The 27835-nt window shown below is 43.0% G+C and overlaps 2 protein-coding genes across 2 annotated transcripts; one reads left to right on the plus strand and one right to left on the minus strand.

The window, feature by feature from the left end:
• Window positions 1–7516: 7516 nt before the first annotated feature.
• Window positions 7517–12282, plus strand: LOC126980218 (myb/SANT-like DNA-binding domain-containing protein 4). Its single transcript, XM_050829851.1, has 3 exons — window positions 7517–9368; window positions 10592–10717; window positions 11547–12282. The coding sequence occupies exons 1-3, from the start codon at window positions 9077–9079 to the stop codon at window positions 12014–12016; spliced, it is 888 nt and encodes a 295-aa protein (XP_050685808.1). The 5' UTR covers window positions 7517–9076; the 3' UTR covers window positions 12017–12282.
• Window positions 12283–12339: 57 nt separating this feature from the next.
• On the minus strand, window positions 12340–16939 carry LOC126980219 (putative nuclease HARBI1). Its single transcript, XM_050829852.1, has 2 exons — window positions 14137–16939; window positions 12340–13604 (listed from the first exon to the last, which is right to left on the minus strand). Exon 2 carries the CDS (start codon window positions 13559–13561, stop codon window positions 12524–12526), a length of 1038 nt encoding a protein of 345 aa, XP_050685809.1. The 5' UTR covers window positions 13562–13604; window positions 14137–16939; the 3' UTR covers window positions 12340–12523.
• Between the last annotated feature and the right edge of the window lie 10896 nt (window positions 16940–27835).

Raw genomic sequence — 27835 nt, forward strand, 5'->3', positions numbered from 1 at the left:
TGAGGATACAGATGCTGATTTTTTGGATGACTTGGATGATTCTGACTCATCTACTGTCAGTGATTACACTGATACAGAATCTAAACCTTCATATAAATATATCAATATACATATAACCAATCAAACTTAAATAACATCTATATATAGATTCAAATGTTTGTTCAGTTTTGCGGCAGTCTATATATCACCACAGACATATATATATATATATATATATATATATATATATATATATATATATATATATATATATATATATATATATATATATATATATATATATATATATATATATATATATATATATATATATATATATATATATATATATATATATATATATATATATATATCAATCTGGAATGCCCACTTGCGGGGAATCTATATATACACGTATGGATGAAAGTCGACAGCGTCTATACAGAGACGATTTTTTTTTTGGTTGTACATACATCTGCCCTGCCACCGGGAAGGGGTTAACAATAGTGTCACTTATTATATTGAAGTGTAATTGTTGCAAGTCCCAGAGAAACACAATAACACAATAACACGATAATTGAAAGAATAGCTCAAGCTTCATGGGCCCTGTGACCCTATCGCTGGTGACACCTGTTAAGAATGAATATACCTCATTTGAACTTGCGTACCAGGATGGTAAATGAGTACTCAACCAATTCATCTACTGCTCCACTTGCAATGCCTCGGTCACTAAACAACAATAACATCTATATTATCAGCTACCCGGGGACTTAAAATAAAGCTTGCTTATTGTTTGGCAAGGTTGGGATTGCATCTGCTAGTTTAGATTTAAAGTAGGTAGTCGGGTTGGACTAAAATTTTGGGGTATGGAGCTTGTTCCCTGGAAAGAAATGAGTTTGACAGCAAAGCCCTCTAATGAGGGAGGGTTTAGAGCCCACTTTCCCAACCCTGGGGTCGCGACCCCAAGTGGGATCGCCAAGCGTTTTTTCTGGGGTTGTCAAGACCTCAAAATATCAAACATGGTGTCATTATATCATAATAACACATATACAACTAAACTAGTGGGGTCACGGTCATGTCTAGAGATGCATGATTGGGGTCGCCTGAAAAAAAAGTTGGGAACCACCGGTTTAGAGGAAAAAGCCCTCTTATTAGGTTTTGAAGCAGTTCCACTGTTTCTCCCCAACCCCAAAACCTTGCTATCTCCTAGATCCCAAACTTTGAAAAAAAAAATGTGCCACTGTGGAGAATTATCATATGGCTGATACTCCACCTTCAAATTTTACTGGGTTGTTTAATAGATATTGTTTGTCAGTCTAGTGTTTATTACTATATTGTTTATTCTAGTATTTATTACTATATTGTCGTGCCGTTCATGGGCACTCTTAATTAATTATGTAGGTTCATTATACCTCACAGTAGAATTAACTGTTGATCATTTAAACCACAGAGTAAAATTAGTAGTTTATTAACCCAGTCTTATAAGGCACCATTATCGCACACAGGATCATCACCTGCCCAAGCAATATAGGTAACGCGACTTTAAGAATGTTACTTGAGGTAATTATTGTTTAGAGATTCTGATGGTGAACTAAGGGTCATAGGACAGGGTCCACTTATTAGAGGTTAGCTTACGTATCTTACATCACTAATTACACTTGTAAATACCATGAATACGGGTTAACATTAACACCGTAAACTAACATGCACACATGGCAATAAGTAGCACCGACATAATAATTGTTTCCATCCACACGGGGAAACACAGACTCCACCATTCCACACCTTAATTAAGTCCTATCTAAAACCAGTGAGTGTTTGAGCTTATCCATTGTTACCCCTGAGAACGACACACATACCACCCTTTTGGCCTCTCCTTCCTTCCTCTCTTCACACACCCTGCCACAGGCTTCTTTCCCCCACAACGCAGCTTCAAAAGTGTTTCCTAGGGGTGGCCAGGTACCGGTACCAGTACCGGTACTAACGGTACCAGCTAAACGGTACGGTACCGTTACCAGATTGCTCGGTACCGGTACCAGTTGCTCGGATTTATTTATTGGATTTATTGATAATTCTTCATGTCCGATTTTTTTTTTAGGTTGCTAATAAATATTGTTATTGTTATTAGACTATGATCGAGTACATCCATAATAACTATACATGCTATTTTTTTATCGAAAAAATAAATATTCACTTCATTCAGAGAGAGAGAGAGATCACCACTTAGTAAGTGGATATCTCGGTGATATGGGTAGTGGGTACTCGATCATAGTCTAATAACAATAACAATATATATTAGCGTTTTCTAAAGACTCGTGGGACTCACTAACTTTTAACCCAAGACTTAGTTTTCTTTTTACTTGCCACTGTTAAATTCGTATGACTCGTTAACTTTTAGAGAGAGAGAGAGAGAGAGAGAGAGAGAGAGAGAGAGAGAGAGAGAGATCATATTTATCCAATAAAGCATTAACGAAAAAAGAGTTTGAATCCCTTGGCGAGAGTTTTTGGCTATAAAGAATTGCACGATGGATTATATAAGATGATTAAATATTGGAGGTGAGTAGGCGAGAGAGAGAGAGAGAGAGAGAGAGAGAGAGAGAGAGAGAGAGAGAGAGAGAGAGAGAGAGAGAGAGATCATATTTATCCAATAAAGCATTAACGAAAAAAGTTTGAATCCCTTGGCGAGAGTTTCTGGCTATAAAGAATTGCATGATGAATTATATAAGATGATTAAATATTGGAGGTGTAGCAGGAGAGAGAGAGAGAGAGAGAGAGAGAGAGAGAGAGAGAGAGAGAGAGAGAGAGATCACCACTTAGTGAGTGGATATCTCGGTGATATGGGTAGTGGGTACTCGATCATAGTCTAATAACAATAACAATATTTATTAGCAACCTAAAAAAGAAAAAGAATCGGACATGAAAAATTATCCAGTAACTCCAATAAATAAATAAAATAATGGAAACGGGAGCGGTGATGGAAACGGAAAGCAGGACAAAATGGTGGGAACTTGGGGAGACGGTCAGCGGGGCAGTGACTTAGCGTCTACACACAGGGCTCATACCACATGGAGGCGGGCGAGCACCGAGCGTCACTAAGATCCTAACGGTACCGCTACTAGCGGCAATGAGCAGTGCCGAGTGATCATTAAGCTTCTCGGAACCCAAGTGATCATGATGCTTCGCGGTACCAGTACCGATACCAGTTATCGGTACCAAGTACCGGTACCTGGTACCGATACCTGGTATCGGTACTGGCACCGCAAAGCATCATGATCACTTGGGTTCCGGGAAGCTTAATGATCACTCGGCACTGCTCATTGCCGCTAGTACCGGTACCGTTTGGATCTTAGTGACGCTCGGCGCTCGCCCGCCCGCCTCCATGTGGTATCACGCGGTATGGGCCCTGTGTGTAGACGCTGAGTCACTGCCCCGCTGACCGTCTCCACAAGTTCCCACCATTTTGTCCTGCTTTCCGTTTCCATCACAGCTCCCGTTTCCATTATTTTATTATTTGATTTATTTATTGGAGTTACTGGATAATTCTTCATGTCCGATTCTTTTTCTTTTTTAGGTTGCTAATAATTATTTTTATTGTTATTAGACTATGATAGAGTACATCCATAATAACTATACATGCTATTTTTTTTTTCGAAAAAAAAAAAATTCACTTCATTCAGAGAGAGAGAGAGAGAGAGAGAGAGAGAGATTTACATAGAAAATTAGACCACACAGACCCCATGGTACAGACTAGGTGGTCTGTCCTTAAACCTAAGTGATTTTACATTAATCAGAAGGCTCCTAAACGTTGCATTTCTACTCTAGTTGATATTAAGTTGAAGGAAGAGAGAGTTTTCTTTACAGGAAATTTGTTTGGGAATTTCATCAGAAGTCATTAAGAAAAAAAAACTCATTTGGGTTTTTTAGGTTGCTAATAATTATTTTTATTGTTATTAGACTATGATCGAGTACATCCATAATAACTATACATGCTATTTTTTTTTTCGAAAAAATAAATATTCACTTATTTCAGAGAGAGAGAGAGAGAGAGAGAGAGAGAGAGAGAGAGAGAGAGAGAGAGACTAACGGTACTTGAGTTTTCGATACCGGTACTACCGGTACTCAAATTAACGGTACTTGCCCATCCCTAGTGTTTACTGCTGCATGTTGGCCTTGGTCTGGGCGACGCCCAGCTTCCCATCAGTCAGGCTTGCCTTTGGCGCACCTGAAAGGGGCGATGTCTCCTCCTCCTTCATCTCCTCATATCTATATATATATATATATATATATATATATATATATATATATATATATATATATATATATATATTAACAATAATGAAAAAGCAATTGGGAAAGTTTATGGTGCATCTTTACGAAAACAATGTCGTGGAGGAGGAAGAGGAAAATGATGATGATGATGAGGAGGAGGAGGAGGAGGAGGACACAAACTTATGCAAATTACCAGGTGACATCTCTGTCCCTTTGTTTATGTATGCCTCTCCTTCATCTCCTCCTTCTCCTTCATCTCCTCCTCCTTCGCCCCCTCCTCCTCCTCCTCCTCCTCCTCCTCCTCCTTCTCCGACATCTACACTCAGCTAGTGTCGCATGACCTCCTGAGTCTCATTAGAAAATGAATGAATTGCGAACCTAGGAGCACGCCACTTTGCGGAGCATTTCACAGGATAGATAGATATGTAGAGACAGATAGATATATCTGTCTATCTGTGTCTGTCTGTCTGCCTGTCTGTCTGACGTGTGCTACAACCAGCAGTAACAAAACCGTGTTCAAGTAACCCATAAGCAACAACTACACTCCTGCAGTATTCCTGTCATTGCTCCTCCCACGGACTCAAGGCGGCTCCTCGCTCGCCGTCCTCATGTAAACTGTTCCCATTATCTTGCGGCGATACATTACGGCAAGAATAAATCAGTAATTTGGTATTCACGTTTGCTGGAATGGAAGAGGGAAAGGGGGAGAGATAGCAAAGCAAGATTCAAACTCCCTTCCCCTATCCGCCCTGTTTTCCTTCAGTGAACATTTCCATGAGGAGCTAAACTGAATATTTTGTTTTGATTTTAGCTTCGACTGTCCTCGTATCCCTTCAGGAAGGAGGGAAGGAAGGAAGGAAGGATCAGAGGAGGGAATGAGGAGCGTTCAGGATTTGGGACGCAAATCTAGGCCGCTTAGCGAGGATTACTGCATGGGATAGGTCTCATGCACGAGATGGTGTGCGGACAACCATGACTCTGCCGACCGATTGGCCGACAGTCGCAGACGGTCTTGACGGTAGTCTTGCAGCCTGTATGTGAACTGGTTAGACAACCAGCTGGCCAACAGTTGCATAGGTCTTCCCGACGGTCTTCGCGACTGTCTTGGCGGCAGCCTTGCCGACTGTCGCCGAATTCTACCAAGAATTTTAAAAGGATATTTTGGCCTTTAGACATCTTAATAGCACTCTTCATGGGTCCTGGGGTATATAGGCTATAATGGGCCGAGATTTTCCGTTGTGTCTAGGGTTGCCACCCGGTCCTTAAACTGCAGAATCGTTCTGTAATCGAGCGTGAAATGAAGCGTTCCGTTTTGAACCAATATGGAACGCCATTTGTTCCGTATTTGGCTGTCTGAGTGGTCAAACAGATAAAATTCAGTATCTGAAAATTGTAGTGAGCGCATTTTTAGGTTAATCACAAAACCAGTCCGTAAAATTTTCAAGGTTCGTCCTAATACGTGTAAAATACGCTACGTAACCAGAAGACCGTCGACCAACTCCTTGGCAACTGTTGGCCAGCTGGTCAGCCAATCAGTTCACAGACAGTCTGCAAGATTCGTCAAGACCGACAGCGACTGTCGGTTAATCGATCGGCAGAGTCGAAGTTGTCATAGACATGGTACTGTTTAAAAAAAAAAAAGACTGTTGAGACTTGTCTTGAGCCGAAGAGGACAACGCTAATAGTTGCAGGTTATAAGAAAAAAGTTACCCTACCTCAAAAAAAAAAAAAATAATAATAATAATGGGTTATACAGAGGAGAATACAAGCAGCTTCATAGTCTGCTTTTCTTGTGTCTGATGGGTGAAGAGTGCAGATGATTCATGAAGAAGTGAGCTAAACAGTGAAATGAAGGAGATTCACTGGAGTGTTTGGGAGGAATATGAAGCACACAGAAGCGTAAATTGGTGAAGGGAGGAAGGAGGCTGAAAGTGATCAAGTACTCGGGGCGGGGCGAGGCGAGGCGAGGAATGAAAGAAAACCAATCAACAGCACTGTATTAAGGGATGCGGGAGGAGTATACGAAGCAAGGGATCGTAGCAGGAAAAGTATAGGCGAAAGGAAATACGGTTCCTTCTGACTAAACCGGAAAATGGATCTAAAAGGGTAAAGTTAGCAAAGAAAACGGTGCCGAAACTTAAGAAATTGACCAAGAACTACTACTGAAGGAGAAGATTTTACTCGCACGATAAAAATGCAAAAAGTAAAAGAGAGAGAGAGAGAGGAGGGGGGGGGGGACGTGAGGTGTGAGGAAGATATTAATCTAGGAGAAAACGAGAGAGCTCGGGGTGGTAAATGTAAGGGGAAGAAGGGGAAGGGGAAGGGAAAACGGATGCGGAACAGGAAGTGGGAAGGGGAAGCGGAAGAGATGGGAAGGGAATGTATGGGTGTTATCTGAAATGTTTCGTGGCTGAGGAAACGGATGAGAAAATAGAAGGAAGGAAGGGAATGAAAAGGGGAAATGCGTGCGTGCGTGCGTGTGCGTGTGTGTGTGTGTATTTCAAAGACAAGAAGTGTTTGGTGCCAGGAAAAGGTGAGGCGGAGAGGGAGGGGAATAGAAGGAAGGGCACTGGGAAGGCGTGTGTGTGTGTGTATGTGTCAGGGACATGAAAGGTTGGAGCATAAGGTGTTTATGTTTGTGATGAGGCAGTAAAGGGCGGGAAGCGAGGAATATATGCTGGGGAGGAAATGTCTTGACGGACGGCGTGAGTGAGTTGTGCTGTTTGTGAGTGTACGGGAAGGAAGGGACATTGCTTATGTGTTTGGGGGGAGAGAAGGAAAGAAGGAAGGGTGATAATGAATAAAAGAAGGAAAGTAAGAGCGAGGGTAGTAGGGAAAGAGACAAGAATGGTTGGCAGAAGGTCGGGAGAGGAGGAAGGAAAGAAATAAAGCAAATATGAATGAAGAAGAGAGGGCTGGAGGGAAAGAAGAAGGAATTAAGGGAGGAAGACACGGCACTGCGAAGCATCTGTTGGTGACATAAAGGTTACTGATCTTGTTTTTGCTAATGATGCTGTACTCTTGCAGAATTGCTGGAGGTCCTGGTGATGGCTCTCGAAGTGCTGCAGGCGGAGGCGAAGCCTTTGGGACTGAAGGTCTCCTGGGCCAAACCTAAAGTCCAGTTGGAGGTTGCTGGATGACACAGTTAAGTCTGTTCATGCATGTGGTGAGGATGCTGAGGTCACCAAAAGCTTCACATACCTTGGTATCACTCGACACTCGACGGATTGACCTGGGCCCGTACTTATAAAGAAATTTATGTGAGACATAACCCCCCTCCTTATGTTTCACCCCCTCAACATAACCAGCTCGACATAAGCGAGTATTAGTACATAGTTGCTAATCCCTGGGGGCGGATTCTGAGAAGGGCCGGAAGTTAAGGCCCGCGCGCTGCCTTAACTTCACTAAGGCGCCGTTGGCTACGGCCGCGCTACGGCGCCGTATCTCGGTATTCCTTTCACATACTCAAAACTTTTTAAGGCCGCCGTAAGGGGACCTTAGGGCGCGCGCTGCTGCAAGGCGGCCGCCTCTCGGTGGCCAATCAGGGGCAAGTTCTAGTCGGCAAATAGGAAGCGTCGACCAATCGCGGGATGTAAACACAAATTAGCTGTTGTGCGAACGTTCCCGCGGTGCCCACCCTCTCACGACAATGGAGCCTCTCTCCTCACCCCCTACCTTGCCCCCTACGAAGAAAAGGAGGCCGAACTTTTCGGAAGAGGAGCTACTAATGCTAATAGCACTGACACAAACCTAACCTACCTTTGTTCATAACCTCAGACATTCAGACTATGCTATATTGTATATGCAAGCTATAACACCATTTTTGTGAAAAGTTACCTTTAACATTTATCAGCACTATGGTATATATACAACACTTGCAACACAGTGATGTCCCTGCTCACCAACGCGCGCGTGCAAGATATTACGTTGCGAAGGATGGGGGGTGGATCCCTAAGTTTGTAGGCTTTAGGAAGGCAAATGTGAGGAAATGGTGTCGTGCGCGTAAACTGCATGCATATTTACCCCGTCTTCAATTGTGATGCTGTCTATAAAGTATGAGTGCATAGGAACATGGCAACATACCTATCTACTTACTAGTTCTTTGCAACTCAACATAAAAAAATGTATCATTGCAAGAGGCAATGCGAAGCCTTCTCACAAGTTTTCACCAAACTTCCTAGTTACTGTATTACTAAACATCTTATTGGTAGTTCATTCACTTCTTACAGTTGTATAAGTAGTAGAGCTACGTAAACATCGTTTATATGCATTTCATACTTGTATGAAGGCTGTATGTTCCACTCGTAGCAGCGAAGGCGTGCAGGGAGAGGAGGCCGTAACTCACTTAGGGCGGCCCACACCCGCCTTAACCTGCGGCGCCGTAACTCTCCTCAAAATGGCCGCGCCGGTGTTTTGAGTATACCAGCGGAAGCGCTACGGCCGGACTTGCGGCGCCTTAAGCAGATACGACGCCGTAACTTCGTTTCAGAATCCGCCCCAGGGGGCGGATTCTGAGAAGGGCCGTAAGTTAAGGCCCGCGCGCTGCCTTAACTTCACTAAGGCGCCGTTGGCTACGGCCGCGCTACGGCGCCGTATCTCTGCATTCTTTTCCCATACTCAAAACTTTTTAAGGCCGCCGTAACGGGGCCTTAGGGCGCGCGCCGCTCCAAGGCGGCCGCGTCTCAGTGGCCAATCAGGGGCAAGTTCTAGTCGGCAAATAGGAAGCGTCGACCAATCGCGGGATATAAACACTAATCAGCTGTTGTGCGAACGTGACCCGCCGCACCCAACCTCAGTCTCTCTCACGAGTCACGGGTCACGGACGATAATGGAACCTCTCTCCTCACCCCCTACCAAGAAAAGGAGGCCGAACTTTTCGGAAGACGAGCTCTTAATGCTGTTAGCAGAGGTCTCCAAAAGGAAGGCACTGTTACTTGGGCCCCTTACAAACAGTGTAACGTTAAGATCAAAGGACCGAGCGTGGGAGACCGTTGCAGTAGCAGTAGGTGGCGTGGGGAGGGTTAAGAGAGAGAAGGGTGAGGTGAGAAAGAAGTTCAAGGACTTCAGGTCTGAGGTGAAGAAGAAGGCAGCCAAGATCAACAAGGAGAGGAAAAAAACAGGTAAGACACCTAATTGTGATATCTTTACAGCAGTAGCAATGGTTTTATTTACAAAGCATGGCAAACTAACAGATGTGTAGGCTCGATGCATTACTCTGCTGTAATTAGCATGCTTAAACTGCTAAGGGAACATGCATTTTGTGGGGTGGAGTGGAGAGTGGGGGTACTTGGATGGGCAGAGGAAAAATGGAGGGCACCATATTTACCTTACTGCTATTTGTTAATTGGTATTATTATCACAGAGGTCAGAATGATTTTGGAGTAGAAACTACTTTTTTCTGATAGATTTCAATGTGCTTATTATAAATTGGCATTTTTTCCATTGCCCCCAATGCTTTAGGTTACCTAGTTAAAGTGGGGTGCATATGCAGTGGCTGTGCGTGGCTGTGGCGCTCTTGTCTGTCCCATTAGCCCTTTGAGCCTGTGGTGGGTAAGAACTCGCTACCCCGAGACACAGGGCTGGAATAGCATTCGGGATTTCCACAGTTTATCTTCCCCCGGTTTCCCCAGCTACCCATTTATCAACCAACCCGATAGGGATGGATGAACAGGTGGGTGGGTCAGCCTGCAAATTTGTAGCCAGGCGTGCTGACCACTGCACCACAGAGGGTTAGGTTAGGTTATTTTAGTTTTGGTTAGGTTAGGGGAGTCGGGATCATTTTCTTCATCGAAAAAATAAAAATAAACTTTGCCTTCTCCCGTAATTAAGGTTGTTAGGTTAGGTTTGGTTAGATAGGGAGTGGGGGCAAAGATATAAAACATTGTGATGGAAAAAATGTCAAATTTATAATAAGCACATTAAAATTTATCAGGAAAAAATATTCAACCCCAAAATCCTATTCTGACCACTGCGATAAATTTACCTCCCCTCCCCCTACCCCCTCCCCTTTATTGCTTACAGTATCTCACCCCATACTAGTCACTTCTGCTCTTCCTCCCATACTCTAATTTACCTCTTCAAAATTATTCTTCAACACCTCCCTTATCTCTTCATTTTAACTATATTTCACAAAAGCTAACTGATATATGAGTAAATATTTACCTAGAAAGGAGAAAGCTTAATTTATTGTTTACCGTTGATGAGTTTTCAGGCCCCGGCAATATTAGCTTGAACTCTTTAATTTACCTGCCACTGATAGTCTGTATTGGAGGAGTTGTTTAAAGTGCAATGGCACATGTGATAAATTCTTCCAATGTTTAATAAAGTTATTTCATCCTTGAAGGTGGTGGCTCACTGGATGTTAATGACCAGTTGAAAGCCAGCGAAGAAGCGATGTGGTCTCTCCTTGAGCTTGAGGCCATCGATGGACTCGCTAATATTGAGGATAGCGAAGAATTGTCATCAATGGGTAAGTGTGAACAAACTATACAGATATTTTACTTTCTTCCTTCAGTTAAAAAAGGCATACACAATAAACCCTATCAGTGGCTTTTCTCAGCTACTTCCCCTATTTGGGGATTAATTGAATTGCAACACCAATTTGTTGTGTCAGACAACTAAGGTCATATGGTACTATGGTCAAGGGGAATTAATATGATCAGTTAATTAGGGTGGTTTGGTGGGGGATAGGCATCGGCTGAGGGTGTGAATGCTAAAGTAGGTGGAGGGTGTTTGTCTTTTGTAATCGTGCAACAAAGGTCTCCCAGCATCTGTTTTTTATGGTAGGGGTTAAACCAGGGGGATACTGATGATTTGACTGTTTGAAGTTTATTGGTGGTAAGGCTTGTCTAGAAGGACTGCCACTTATTCAATAAAAAGAAATTAGTCTGTAGCTTGGACATGAGAGTAACGGGTACGAATGGATGGGGACAGTGTAGCTGCACATGCCAGAGAGTCGGCTTGTTCATTGCCAGGGATGCCGACATGGCTTGGTACCCAGCAGAAGTAGACTGATTTCTATCGGGTTGCTAGGCGGAAAAGCCAGTCTAGGATTTTGTGAACTATGGGGTGTGTGCAAGTGGTTGATTGTAAGAGGAAAAGGGAGTTCGTTATATCGAGCTTGCACTGAGTGTGTGTGTGTGTGTGTGTGTATATATATATATATATATATATATATATATATATATATATATATATATATAAATATATATATATATATATATATATATATATATATATATATATATTGTATATTTTTTTGTACATTTTTTCTTATTTTTTGTTTTTTTTTGTTACAGCTTCAGCAACCATTGAGAATGAAGAGCCAGCACCTCCCAGAACAACTAGTGTGGCAGCATGTAAACCTCCGACGCCTCATCCCCTCGCAGGAACCTCCCCCAAGAGGGTGGCCATGGCTGAGTTGTATCCAGTATCTAGGGATGCAAACATATTCCTGGAGCCTGCTACTGGTCCTTCAGCCATCCGAGAAGTGACAGTTACATCTGTATCCCAAGACACAAATCATGTTCCTAATGAACATGATTACCACAGGGAGGAGCCAAACTCTTCAAACAGCACTCCGAGACGAGGCCAGTCCGGTAGCCGTGGATCAACCCGTGGCCATGAGGAGACAGCAAGCCTCCAAAGAGTTATTAATGTTCAAAATAATACACAAGAGATGCTAGATAGACACCTTACAAGAATAGGTGACAACCTTACCAGAATAGGTGACCTACTAGAAAAAATAGTTCAAGGCTTGACAGGCTAGAAACTGCTATCCTGGGGCACAGATATTACCTTTATTACCTTTCTTATTAAAGTCAGTAGCTATTTTAGATCCTAAAAGTGCAATATATAGTCACACAATGCTGTGATAAGGCAGTGACAACGTGGATGCAGGACTTCTCTCCGTCCCACTGCACCACAGAGGCGCTGCTCTACTGTGATAAGAGTAAATATATTTATGATACAAATAAATGTGATATATATAAAAGCTTCTAGTTCAAATGCTATAGTTGAAAGTTTATTTTTTTGTTACTCTACGGTAATTATTTTGAGGGAAGAGAAATAAATACTTAAAAAAATCTGTATATTTAGCATTAAAATGTAAGTAACAAAATATCAAAAGTGTTCAGGATCTGTTATTAAATGAGATCATATTTATGTCACCTGCTATGTAACATAAAAGTACAAATAGAATTACCTCTTCAAATGAGATATTTATTTCAACTACTATATGCACCATAATATCACTTAGTCACTGAACTGTCTACATTTAGGTGAAAAAGCCCTCAACTATTTCCCTCCTCACATCTTGCCCTGTGGGGTTGTGATCACCATGTATGATGTCATTGTCATTATTCATACCATCATCATTCCCAACTGGTGCGATCATTGGAATTCTTCTTCTTATGCACCTATTGTGGAGCCACATGCACGTAGCAGCTATTTTAGCACACTTCTTGGGGTCGTACTGCAGCGATCCACCTGAACGGTGAAGGCAGCGAAAGCGAGACTTCAGGACACCAAAGGTTTGTTCAATGATGACCCTTGTAGTTTTGTGGCTCCTGTTGTACTGCCGCTCACCTTCAGTCATGGGGTCATGGAAGGGTGTCAGCAGGTATGGTTCAAGAGGATATCCACAGTCTCCTAACAGATGAAAATCTCTGAAGGTCCCAGCCTCAAATCTGTCTCTTAAAGGGCAATTTCTCCAAATGAAGGCATCATTTGTGGCACCAGGATACTTGACACTGAAGCTGGTAATCAGCATCTCAGCATTGCAAATGACTTGCACATTCAGAGAATGGAAACTCTTTCTATTTACATAAATATGTTCATTTTCAATAGGTGCCTTAATAGGTATGTGTGTGCAATCTATGGCACCAATTACTCTGGGGAAACCACCTATAAAACTAAATGCGGCTGCTGTTCTGTTCACATCATAGATATTGGTTGGCATTTTAATTTCCATTTTAGCCTTCTCATATAGGATGTTGGTCACACTAGAAATTATTCGACTCACACTTGGTTGAGTGAGTCCTGTGGTATCAGCGATAACATTTTGAAAAGTGCCACTTGCAAGAAAACGCAGAGTTACAAGCACCTGCGTGTGAGTGGGTATAGCATGAGCCCGTTTTGTTGCCCGTGATAACAGTGGAGACAGCTCGTCGCAGAGTCTGAGAATCTCATGCCGAGGCATCCTATAGTGCCTCAGAAGGTGCTCGTCGCACACTTGAAGAGGGTCAAGTGGATCTCTGTATCTCCTCTCACGCCTCAGATTTCGTTCAAAGAGATGTGCTGCCAGAAGTTCCATGGCTGTGGAGTAGACACAGAATCAGTCACCGGTCAGCGCACCACTGGAAAGGTGAAATAAAACCACCTGATAATGGATAACATAAACACGTGCATTTCTTTCGACAGGAGTAACAATTACAGATATATTTTATTACACGACTAATTAGGGGGGTTGAGGGCGCGCAGCCTCCGATAGGTTGGGGATCGAGGTGTGGCAAAGCCCCCTGACAGGTTGCTGTCACTCATATGGCTTTCCCCAAAGAAAAAAACATTTCCCCAAACTTGTAGGCTTTAGGAAGGAAATATGAGGAAAATGGTGTGGTGCATAAACTGCATATTTACCCAATCTTCAATTGTGATGGTGTCCATAAAGTATTAGTGCATAGGAACATGGCAACATACCTATCTACTAGTTCCTTACAACTCCACAAAAAAAATGGCATTATTGCAAGAGGCAGTGGGAAGCCCCCTTACAAGTTTTCACCAAACTTCCTAGTTACTGTATTACTAAACATCTTACTGGTAGTTCATTCACTTCTTACAACTGTATAACTAGTATAACTACGTAAAACATCGTTTATATGCATTTCATACCTGTATGAAAGCTGTATGTTCCACTTGTAGCAGCGAAGGCGTGCAGGGAGAGGCGGCCGTAACTCACTTAGGGCTGCCCACACCCGCCTTAACCTGCGGCGCCGTAACTCTCCTCAAAATGGCCGCGCCAGTGTTTTGAGTATACCAGCGGAAACGCTACGGCCGGACTTACGGCGCCTTAAGCAGATACGGCGCCGTAACTTCGTTTCAGAATCCGCCCCCAGGGGGCGGATTCTGAGAAGGGCCGTAAGTTAAGGCCCGCGCGCTGCCTTAACTTCACTAAGGCGCCGTTGGCTACGGCCGCGCTACGGCACCGTATCTCTGCATTCCTTTCCCATACTCAAAACTTTTTAAGGCCGTCGTAAGGGGACCTTAGGGCGCGCGCCGCTGTAAGGCGGCCGCGTCTCAGTGGCCAATCAGGGGCAAGTTCTAGTCGGCAAATAGGAAGCGTCGACCAATCGCGGGATATAAACACAAATCAGCTGTTGTGCGAACGTTCCCGCGGTGCCCACCCTCTCACGACAATGGAGCCTCTCTCCTCACCCCCTACCTTGCCCCCTACGAAGAAAAGGAGGCCAAACTTTTCGGAAGAGGAGCTACTAATGCTAACAGCACTGACACAAACCTAACCTACCTTTGTTCATAACCTCAGACATTCAGACGATGCTGTATTCTATATGCAAGCTATAACACCATTTTTGTGAAAAGTTACCTTTAACATTTATCAGCACTATGGTATATATACAACACTTGCAACACAGTGATGTCCCTGCTCACCCACGCGTGCAAGATACTACGTTGCTAAGGATGGGGGATGGATCCCCAAGTTTGTAGGATTTAGGAAGGCAAATATGAGGAAAATGGTGTCGTGCGCGTAAACTGAATGCATATATATTTACTCCGTTTTCAATTGTGATGCTGTGCGTATAGGAACATGGCAACATACCTATCTACTACCGGTTCTTTGCAACTCCACATAATAAAAATGTATCATTGCAAGAGGCAGTGGGAAGCCCTCTCACAAGTTTTCACCAAACTTCCTAGTTACTGTATTACTAAACATCTTACTGGTAGTTCATTCACTTCTTACAGTTCTATAAGTAGTATAACTACGTAAACATCGTTTATATGCATTTCATACCTGTATAAAGGCTGTATAGGTTCCACTTGTAGCAGCGAAGGCGTGCAGGGAGAGGAGGCCGTAACTCACTTAGGGCGGCCCACACCCGCCTTAACCTGCGGCGCCGTAACTCTCCTCAAAATGGCCGCGCCGGTGTTTTGAGTATACCAGCGGAAGCGCTACGGCCGGACTTGCGGCGCCTTAAGCAGATACGACGCCGTAACTTCGTTTCAGAATCCGCCCCCAGGCCTTTGTAGCGGTGTGGCAGACTGAACGTTCCCCCCTGTTCCCCCCTCTACTGCGCATGCGCCGACCTGTGTTTATATGCGCTACTCGGCCCACTCCAAAACACTGGAAAAATCGGTCCCCCCGAGCAACGTTGCCAGATTGTCGTACTCAGCCTTTTATGTTTGCCGATTTCCGACCCAATAAACTGCTTTCATCACCCAAATAACTGCCTTCATATATGGATATCGTTTAAATGGTTAATTATTGGTGCTTGTTGGCAACAGTTAAAGCCAGAAACCGGTAATTACGCGGCTCTGGAGTACGATAATCTGGCAACGGTGCCCTCGAGCCCCGAGCTCGCCTGCCTCACCTCAGCAGCCGCACCCTTTTTTTTAGTATGGTATCTTACCTGTATACAATAGGTACAGGATGTAAGCCATGAAGCTGTGACCTCATCTTCCCAGCAGGAGCAGAAGGCTAGCAATCCTGCCCTCCTATATGTGTATGTGGTCCTGCGGCAGTGAAAGGCCGACAGTCCTGCCCTCCTGAGTGTGTGTGTGTTTTGTCTTGCTACAAGATCAGAAACGGTTTGAGCCATGCCATGAAAGGGAGGAGCATGCCGTCCCAACCCCCAGACAGTACAGAGTGTGATTATACAACTAAGGATACATGTGTAAGTAGCACCAGGAATAAAAAAAACATTATATCCTTGCATGTATCGATATTATATTTGGAAAAATGTATGTATCCCTGATAATAAAATTTATCTATATGTGCTTAAATTTAAGTGAATGGAAGCATAAGAGAGTAAAGTGAATGGAAGCATAGTGAGTAAAGGTCTAAAAAACGCTATATCCTTGTATCTATATTATATTTGGAAAAATATACTTGTTGTATGTATCCCTGATAATAAAATTTATCTATATGTGCTTAAATTTAAGCGAATGGAAGCATAAGTTGTGTAATGTGTGCTCCCCCAGACCCCCAAAATAAACTGTAAGCTAAATCCCCCCCACACAATAATGAACATAATCAAGTACTGGCAGATCTTTCGTAATAAATCTGCAATCGCTCCTTCAGACCTATTTGTTCTAACTCCTGATCTACCCACTAGAGTCCACCAGTACAAAATAGCCTCTCAGAATCCCTGGTCATCCTTCAGTCTCTATCTATTTAAATCAGCACTAGCTCATCATATAGGGGTAAAGCTTTTAGAATATCACTACATGGACTATAGCTCTTCATCTTTAATATTATGAATTTTATTACGTTGATTGCGCATCTACAGAGTGCTGGCTTCCTAGAGCCCCCGCCTCATCATGTGGATTTTGGGGGCGGGAAGCCTATCCTAACGTGACCTGGTGGGCGCCTCCCAAAACATACTAACCTAAGGGAACTGTTACAGTCTTCATAATATTAATCTAGAGCATATAAAGGTATTTTGTAAAGGATTGGTGACCATAATTATTAATGTGGCAGCAGTCTCGCCTAGGAAATAACCCCAACAAATGATACAGAAAGAAGGGAAACCAATTTACTGAAGGCTTATCACACTATCACACTGGGCACTTTTTCCTCCGACCTCCGACAAATCGGCGGTACCGCCTACCTCCAGCACTTTTTCCGCCGACTGTCGGAGCAAATTTGCAGCCCGTACCATTCGGGAAAAAGTCGAAGGAAGGCGGAAGAAACTACCGAGTCAAATGACATCCTGTAAACATTACTGAAAAAAATAAACTATTTGCCATGGTTAATGTATTTATTGCACATTTTGGAGTAACATATGGAACATAAATAGACAGTATTACAAACAAAACACAACTTTATGGTGTAAGAACATAGGCTTTCAGTTGACTTCGCGGGGAACCAAACAATAACAAACTCACATGGCTCTCTCTCCTTGCAAGCCACTGCCGTCTCCACGCCCGTTTCTTCTTCTTGTCTTGAAGATGAAATCGCTCGTATAGCAGTGCTGCGACGACAATATTACTCGAGTTGGAGGGCAGTAGCTGGAACAGGTTGGCCATTGCTGCTGGAGCTGGAGGTAGGATGTAAACAAGCGAGTGTGCTAGCAGGTGTCGGCGGTACCGCCTGAAATCGGAGGTCGGAGGTAGGAGGTCGGAGGAAAAAGTGCCCAGTGTGATTTGATACCGTTGATGAGGATTCAGGCCCGTCGCCGCAGCAGCGCTCCACAGGGCCGCTAACATTATAACAGTAATATTAGCACCTAAAGTTGTCTTCAATCCTCATATTTGTTAAGTCGTAGGACTTAGTGAATAAGTGAGTCTTCAGCGCTTTCTTGAAGATTGCCAGACTGTCACTGTTCTTAACATCCCCGGGTAACTCATTATAGAGCCGCGGGGCACTCTTCTCAAATGCCCTGGAAACCCAGTTCCAGGTTGACCCTGGGCTCTTAGAGTTTATACCGTTATATCCTGTTGTATATTACAGATAGAATGTTCAGATATGAGTAAAAAAAAAATCGTTATACACAGTGGAAAATAACAGGCATGCAAATGACAGAATAAGGAGGGCGGACCGATGTCTCGTGGGGGGACCGATCAGTCTGCAGTAGATGCGGGCCAGCTGGTCCCCCCTTGAAATGGGGCGGGCCAACACGGGTCGGCGCATGCGCAGTAGAGGGGGGAACAGGGGGTTATGAAAATATATTTTCCTTTTGAAGGAATTAACTCATCTGAACAGCATAGTAACACTTCTTTATCACATTTTCCTTAATTAGAAAAATAATCTTCAGTCTGAAAACCGAGACAGGCACTCCTATATTACGAAACAAATTGCATTATTATATTATCAGTCATCATTGAAAATATTTTCATTGTGATATGTATCAAATATGTAGATACCCTTTACACAGCTTTTAATATGTTTGTTTAGCAATATAATTTCAAGTATATATTGTCTCAAGGGAACTTTGCCTAAATCATAAAAATTGCATGTTATGTTGCTATAAAAACACGTACCTTCCTTCAGAGGATATCATCTTTCCATTTCTGACATAGAACTCCAAAATTACTCAAAATAATCTTCACAACAGACAAAAAACATTTGCCACTGAATAGTTTCTTCAGAGCTCAAAGTTATATTCATTCCGACAACAACATATTTCTTTCCACATTATAAAGTTTCTTTGTAACACAAAATTGTATTCATTGCAAGCCAACTCATTCATAGTCAAGCCTAGTGGTCTGTTAGGATCCTTTTGAATTGCATATCTATTGGACTCTTCAACAAGTACATTTTTTAGATTACAGTCAACTAATTCCTCATAATACTCTATAGGGCTTCTTACTTTACCGTCTCCACCATAAACTTGTCCTACAAGCTCCTCCTCCAAAGATTCTACCTCTTCTGGTCCTTTAGTCTTCCAAATAATTCTTCTGCCCACATTCTTTCTTCTAACAGTGGTTCCATCGACATTCTCATCTACCTCTTCTGGTCTTTTCCCATACATTCTTTCCTCTGGCAGGGATTTCTGGGGCATCCTCATCTTCATTTTCTTCACTATCTGTACCATCCACGCTATCCAGGCCTTGCAAATCCTTTTCAATGTTATATTCATCACTTTCACTCTCCAAATTCTCATCTTCAGACTCTTCTGGTATACATAGTTCAGGTCGCTTGTGATAGAATACTGAAGGATTCATTGCTGCAAAGGGAAAGAAGTTTCCATGAAACCTATTTGCATAATTAGTCTTCAAGACACAGAATAGCCTAGTAAACATATTTTGAAAATTCAATATATGCACACAGTAGCCTAATATTCTATCACAGTTTATATGGATTATTGTTACTTGAATATACAATGACATTCATTATTACATACGTCAACATGTGGTAGTCCAAGTGTATAATGTTGCCTCAAAGACACAAGCATACAATTATCCCAGTTCATAATATTGGTTCTAGGGTACATGCATACCTTAACCCTACGCCTTCAAAATAAGTGTATAATATTGCAACAAAGACACATACATACAGCAAACCAGATGCATAATGTTGCTTCAAAGACACAAGCATACCTCGACCCAAGCCATGGCCATTTAAATTCCAAACTCCGTAAAAGTGTATAATGTTGCCTCAAGGACACAAGCGTAGAGCGACCCACGTGTACAGTGTTGCCTCCAGGTCACAGCCTAGTACAAAACATGTGAACGTGTGCTTTTTTTTTAAATTTCATAAAAACTAACAACACCACTGATATATATTACCCTAATTCTATACTGTGATTTTTCTAGAAGCTTGATTCTGATTCATATTTACCCCCAAAACATAACTCTAGCAAATTTTCAGAGAAAAGTGCATAATGTTGCTTTAGAGACACAAACACATATTGACCTAAAGCATGACCATGTAGCTTTAGACTGCACTAATGCTTATGACGTGGTAATGCTAAATGATTATTCTATGGACTGTGATTTTTGGGAAAACATACCAGTGCATATGTGGAACTGACAATCCTAATTTGTCAGCCAAAATCCGCTAAGCCTCTTGTGTTTTCATTCTTCCGCCAGTAGCTCAGCGGGCACTGAGCTGAGTGGGCGCAGAGTGATGATATGATGGATCATAGAAAATGGGTCATCGAAGAAAATTCAGACGGAAGCTCAAAGCAATAACTTAAGGGAGCACTGAGCTACGGCTAATTTTTCAGATCGTTAACATCAGGCAACATTATGCAATATAGGGTTAAGTTGCTTGTGCTCCGTGTCTAGCTGTATGGCTGTGAGACATGGACGATGAATAGTAACTTCAAGAGGCGTGTCATTGCCTTTGGTACCAAGTGCCTTCGCAGGATCATGCGGTATCGCTGGAATGACTTCGTGTCGAACGAGCGACTACTCCGTGAAACTGAATAGAGGCCTGTTATCAGCTATATGGGCACGTGGCGCGCCTCCCGGACGTCAATCCTGCTCACAAGGTTGTTTCTGTACGAGACAAGTTGAAGACAACCCTGAGTGGAGGAGACCAAAGGGACGCCCACGTAACACACGACTTTGACTAGGGAGGACCGCCGAGAGTATAGACAGCGAGAGAGTGAAGCGACGCACCCCTGGAGGTATGGTCCACATTAGTTAGTTAGTTAAGACAGGGAGTAAGAGAGGGAGGGAGACAGGAAGGAAATGTATGTAGAAATAGAAGGAAGAGAAGGAAAAATATAAATAAACCCAAAATACAATGGAATATGACGATTTCATCTTTTTGCACGGTAATTTGTTATTCCAGAGGGAGTATTTTTCAGCTGAGCCTATTAAGTTTTGTCCTCTTTCATTTCAGGAATCTATACCATTATTTTCAACCTCTGTCTCAACCTACATCAGCATGTACATGTTCATGACTTATAGTATCATTTATAACTTATCAATATCCTCACCACTGCAGCAAGATTTCCTATGTGTCATTTAATGAAAACGTTAATGATGTTACGCACTCATCGACACTAAAGAACTCGACCAAGTTCTTCTCTAGAATTCTGTGAGCTATTCCGTATTCCTTCTTACCACTTTGCCTCGCCTCTCCAACAAAAAGGATGGCCGATCTTAAGCACCTTTTGTTCATCACCAAGTGTCTTATATGCAGTACTTTCATATGTTTCAGTGTCACATATAGTATTCTCTAACCTCTTATATAAATCATATTCTGTTTACATCCGTTTCCTAACTATCCGTGTCTTTCTGTGTCTATCCCATGTGCCTGCTTGTCAACTAGCCTATTTATGTCTGTCATCCAATCAGTCATTCCGTCTATAATGCACTTAGTTTTCCCACTCACTCACGCACGCACGCACTCACGCACTCACTCACTCACTCTCTCTCTCCCCCCCCCTCCCTGAGTGGTAGGAAGCCCGGCACTTAGCTGGGCCACATCCACTGTAGCCATTAGCCGCCTCAAGGTACGTGAACACCAACACGGATGTAAGCGGCGACACGCCCATTAGCGCGGAAACGGGCTCTGAGACAGCTTAAGGGACGACTTAGAAACTTACTGGGAAAGGAGAGCAGGTCCAAGGGTGAGCAGTGTGAGGAAGACGAGATGGTGTTTTAATTGGTAAGGATTGTGATTGATAAAATGCTCGAATTGCCTCTTGCAGATTTGTGTCATGAATAACGAATATAAGCGTAATTACAAACCATACAGAAAGACAAAAGTAATGACCCTTGAATCCGGAAAAGAAAAATGAGAGGGGAAGTGGATGATAATAAAATGATCGTTACAAGACAGACATATTAAGATTTTTACGTATACAAATCAGGTCTTTCTCAGTGGAATTAACTTAATCTCCTGTGTGTGTGTGTGTGTGTGTGTGTGTGTGTGTGTGTGTGTGTGTGTGTGTGTCATTCCTCAGCTCCATTGCTCTCAATAACAATTTTATTTAAGCCTCTCTTCTTCACCCTTCCCCTCTTCTTGGCCCTCTTCCTCCTACTCCCATCCTTGCCCTCAGTACATGAGCTAAGTGTTATGTAAATTAACGTGTTGGAAAATTTAAATCGGTGAGGTGTGCATTCGTCTTTTTGTGGCAGAGTAAAGGTCTCAGTCAAGATAATATTTCAAAGCCTAGTCACGTTAGTCTGAGTGTGTTGACCTTTCGGTTTAAGAAAGGAGGAGGGCACACAATGATACACAGAGATATAAAGGTTATTAAGAAACTTCAAGATACCAAATGGCCTACTTATGACAACTTCCAATTATGCACCAATTCCCTCCCATTAATGGTTCTAGTTCGTCTCCGTTCTCAACTTTCAATCGTGTTTGTATCAACAACATATTTGCTCCATTCGTCAATTATTCTATTCGTTGATCAACTTTTACTTCATCATCATCATCATTTCATCGACGCCTGCTCCTAGGAGCTCCCACCAGGGGATGGCCACGGCAGAAGAGCTTCAAACTTTCTCTATCCAGACACTCCCTCCTTGCCTGCTCAAAGTTTCTCAAAGATCTTTCCCCCCTCCCTAACGTACTCTTGCACCCTATCCCTCCATTTCACTGGAAGTCGTCCTCTAGCATTCCCTCCCTCTATCTCACTCACATACACCCTTCTGGTCATCTTACTCTCCTCCATTCGCTCCATGTGGCCAAACCACTTTAAAGTCTGTCGCTTCACTTCTTCCACCACTCCACACTTTTTCCCTTCACCCCTGTGACACATTCCAAAACGCTCGTACACACTTTCATTACTCATTCCATCCATTCTACTCACACCACAAGCACTCCTTAAATAACTCATTTCCACTGCCTGCACTCTAGACCTCTGACTTTCATTCCAGGCCCACGTTTCACTTGCATATGTGAGGCTTGGTACTATTATTGTATTACTCAAATCCCTCTTTACCTCCATGCTCACACTTCTGCCATTCATGATTCGTCCCAAAGACCCTACCACCCTTCTTCCTTGCAATGCCCTTTCTCTTATCTCTCCCTCCATACCACCATGCTTACACATAACTGATCCAAGGTACTTAAACTCATTGACCTCCTCCATTTCTTCACCATTCAAAATTATTTTGCATTCTTTTTCACATTCAATTCCCACTCTATATGGGCATACAAAATCTACAACCTCACTTCTACTTCGCTCACAAACCATCACTTTACTTTTGTTGACATTTACTTTCAGCTTTCTCCTATTACAGACACTATCAAAAACACTGACCAAATTTTGTAGGTCACTTTCATTTTCTGCAATGAGCACTGTGTCATCAGCAAACAGTATCGAATTCAGTACCCACTTCCTTCCCTCATCGAACAGTCTTACTCCAACTTCTCCAACTTTGCCCTTAATTGAATAACCATGGTGACATGACGCACCCTTGTCTTAAGCTCACTTTTATCTCAAAATGTTCACTTGTTTCTCCAGTAATTTTGACACATGCAGATGCATCCTCATAGAAAGACTTTATTGCACTAAGCAGTTTTCCTCCCACACCATAAATCTTTAAAACATCCCACAATGCAATCCAATCGACTCTGTCATAAGCTTTTTCCAAATCCATGAAGGCAGGCCATAGTCTCTCTCCTTTTGCTATTATTTTTTCTACTACCATCCTGAAGGAAAATATCTGATCCACACATCCCCTTCCCTTCCTGAAGCCTCCTTGTTCTTCACTGATTTTCTCTTCTGTAAGTCTTTGCACCCTCTCTATTATGACTTTTCCATATACCTTTCCGGGTATACTCAGGAGACTTATACCTCTATAGCTCCCACATTCCCCTCTCCTGCCCTTCCCCTTGTAAACTGGGACAATGATGGCTTTCGTCCAGTCTGCTGGCACCCGCCACCCCCCCTTCCCATGCTACTTCACATAGCTTGACCATCCATTTAACAACTACATCTCCTCCACACTTCAACATTTCTGCTGTGATTCCATCAATTCCTGCTGCCTTTCCATTTTTTAATCTTTTTATTGCCTGATTTACTTCTTCATATGTTATACTTCTTTCTTTATATACTCCTCCTCTACCTCTACTCAAAACTGCTGCTGTTACAACTGCTGGACGTCCATCCTCAAAATTCATTAAGTTTTTGAAATATTCTCTCCATCTCTCTTTCACAGCTTTCCCGTCTTTCAACATCTTTCCATTCTCATCCATAACTTCATTTATTTTACTTGAGGAGATATTTTCTGCATTTCTTTCGTTTTTTACTTCTTTCGAATATGATATCCTATTCCCTTTATATTTTTCACTTAGTCTTTTTTCAAAGTCTTCATCAACTCTCTTCTTACTTAACTCCTCAAAACCCGAAAGTATATAATTTAAAGTGATTGTTAATTATACTAGAATTTACTTTTCAATATAATGACAATCTAAATCGCTCTTATTAATTTTCTTAACTCATTTAAAATATATGTGACCTCTCAGTCTACGTCTTTCCAAAGAATGTACAATGATTTGATATTTATAAAGATTGTAATAAAAATAATTATAATTATAACTGTTTTATCAACAACAGCAAGTACAGCAAGAATTTGCGAAGAGAAAAAACAAAATATCTTTATCTCCCCTTCCCCTCTCGATCATCAAGGCCACAAGCGAGGGGCTGCGATGAGGGGGGGGAGAGAGAGAGAGAGAGAGAGAGAGAGAGAGAGAGAGAGAGAGAGAGAGAGAGAGAGAGAGAGAGAGAAGCACCTCGACCAGCTTCCCGGTGGAGGCCTCCGTTCCACAGGGGTCCGTCCTTGGACCTATTCTGTGGAACATATACTTTAACGACCTCCTGCAAACCATCCCGGCAGCAAGCGCCTACGCCGACGACTGCACCCTCTCCAGAACATACAAGAGGGAGGAAGCCCAGGACGTGATAGAGTCCGTCAACAGACAGTTGGCAGACATAATGGCCTGGGGAAAGAGGTGGCAAGTCAGGTTTGCCCCTGACAAAACCCAGGCCATGGTAATATCACGTTCTCGGGAGGACGCGAGGCAACTCCACGGCAGGCTGAGATTCGGGAACGACACCATACCTCTGCAGTCCAGCGTCGACATCCTGGGCGTGGAGGTAGACTCCCAGCTGCGGTTCGACAGTCACCTTGAAAGGATGGCGCATAAAGCCTCCCAGAAGGTGAACCTCCTGCGCCGCATGAAGAACCTCCTTGACGCTGAAGGCCTGAACACCCTCTATAAGGCACAAGTCCGTCCAGTGATGGAGTATGCACCGTTAACCTGGATGGCCAGCGCCCGCTGCCACCTCAACCTGCTAGACAAGGTGCAGAGGAGGGCTGAACGCCTCATCAACGGCACCCAGCACCACCGACCGAGCCAGTGGGAGAGACAGCGACAACAACATCGACGACAACAACAACAACAACCACACGAGCGACGGGCAAGAGCAGCCACGACCCAGCTGGACAGCCTAGAGCACCGTCGCCGTGTCGCTGCCCTGACGGTGCTCCACAAGGCACAAGTGGGCCTAGTGCCCCACCTGACGGAACTGAGGGCTACCTGGAGGAGGTCTGAGCGCAGCACGAGAACGGTGCTGAGCAACGCCTCCCTCCTGGAAGTGCCAATGGCCCGCTCCAGCACCCACCAACGTGCCTTCTCCATCGCAGCGGTGGTGTGGTGGAACAACCTCACTGCTGATGTGGACGTGACACAACTGTCCACTCAGCAGATGAAAGTTGCGTCCTACAGGTGGCTACTCCTACACCCACCGTAAAAAGCGTAAATGTAAACGCTTGCAAATAATTTACAAACATGTATATAATTGTAACCTCGGCAGAAGCTTTTAAATAGCTCCCCAACGGTCGGGGAAACTTTAGCTTAGAAAAATAATATTGCCATGTACTAATGTACTGAACATGTTTAAATAAGAGAGAGAGAGAGAGAGAGATTATTCTTATCCTCTTCCGTCATCTTCATATCCTCCTCCCCTTGTTCGACACTCTTCTCGACGCTCCAATTTTCTCTTTGATGCCTCTTTCCTCTTAGATTTTCCATCCGACGGATTTTGTTACCTTTCCTTCCCCTCCTCTTCCTCCTCCTCTTCGTCCTTCACCTCCTCCTTACGCTTCTCCCTTGAGTCATTCGTTTTCTTCTTTCTGACTCCATATTTCTGCAGTTCCCTTTATCTCACATTCTTTCGCCTAAGATATTCTTCGTGCCAAATATTTTTCTGCTTTCTTTTCTGAGCGCTTATCACTTTAATATTTCTCTAATATTTTGTTTAGTATTTCTTTTTCGCTAAAGTAGCATTCCACTTTACTTCCATCCCCTTCTTTCCTTTCTTCTCACACTGGCCGTGTGTCCCGAGGTAACAACAAGATAACAATCTTCATTTCGAAATAACTTCTTAACTATTTTAAAAGTAACATGAATAACAGCAATCTGTATAATAATAATAATAATAATAATAATAATAATAATAATAATAATAATAATAATAATAATAATAATAATAATAATAATAATGATATCATCGGAATGGTGAAAACATCTTTTATTCATGACTTGAGAAGTTTACCTCTCTATTACCTTTAAACTTTATAACAAAAATGATATGCACCGAGAGAGTATAATAATGCTTCCAACTATCCCTCGTCAGTTTATCCTTTCTTAACTTCCCGCCTCCAGTCTTCGTGCACACCCTCCTGCACACTACCTTATCTTGACCTAGCCTTCCTGCCATTCGTCTCATCGTCATCCACTCCCTCCTTTACGCTCTCTTGTCTCCCCTTCCATCCTTGCCTTCCATACTCTATTTCTTCCACGTACCCTCAGTTTCCACCCTTACCTTTCACACTCTAACCCTCATCCACTCTCCTTCCATCCTCACTATCCACATTCCCACTCTTCCACACACTCTAAACAATCTCTTTTCTCAGTTTCCACCTTTACCTTTTACTCTCACACTCATCCACGAACTCCTTCACACTCCTGTCTCTCCTTCCATCCTTGCCTTCCCTCCCGCATAGCCTCACTTCACCATCCCTACATTCCTGTTCTCTACCTTTTACACTATAGGAAATCATCTGCTAATAGAAGAGAGATAATAGTTTGTCTTGTTCACGTGACCGATTCGGTAAGGACTTTAAAAACATATAAAAAATGATGGGGAAAGAGAAAATAAGATGCAAGAAGTCAAAGTTTCGTACGGACGCGTTACATAGGCTGAGGCAAACGTTCTCTTGTTTTCCGGAATCGTAAGGTTGACTTAATTTCTTTTTTCTTTCCTTTTTTTTTTTTTTTACTTTTTGTTCACATAATGTTGCGATCTTTTCTCGTCAAGAGCAGTATCGGAATATACACCCTTGAATGCTGGGAATCGAACCCTTCGGAAGAGGAGTCAGGTCAGCTGAGCCACCAATGAAGTAGAAAGTCACCTTGCTGGTGACCATTACTGCGGCACTCAACTTGTCACCCCAGCGCCCTACCGTGGGCATGAAGGAAAGGTGACCCCACTCACAATCGTGGTACGGGTCAAAGCCTTTATTCGACCCTGAATAGCACATACGTTGTTTATACACATCAAAGAAACTGCAATAACTCAGTGAACCACGAGTGTGAGGGGGTCACCTGTCCTTCATGCCCAGGTTGCGGGGCGGGGACGTTAGATTCAAGTGTCACAGAAGTGGCTCTCGGCACGGTGACCTTACGACTCATTGTTGACTCAGCTGAGTTGCTGCCCTGACTTCTATTTTGAGGGCCCAGGTTTGATTCCCGGCATTCAATAGTGAACATGCTGAGGTTTTTCACTGCGTTACTGCAATTTCTCTGATGTATACAAACACCGTATGTGCCATTCTGGGTAGTTAAAGTTTTGCCACGAGTGTGAGCGGGGTCACCTTTCCTAGAATCTCGCTAATGAGGATAACTTAAGAAAAGGTTTGGAAGGCGTTAAATTAA

Source organism: Eriocheir sinensis, chromosome 43 (genome assembly GCF_024679095.1).
Source record: "Eriocheir sinensis breed Jianghai 21 chromosome 43, ASM2467909v1, whole genome shotgun sequence".
Classification (NCBI taxonomy): domain Eukaryota; kingdom Metazoa; phylum Arthropoda; class Malacostraca; order Decapoda; family Varunidae; genus Eriocheir; species Eriocheir sinensis.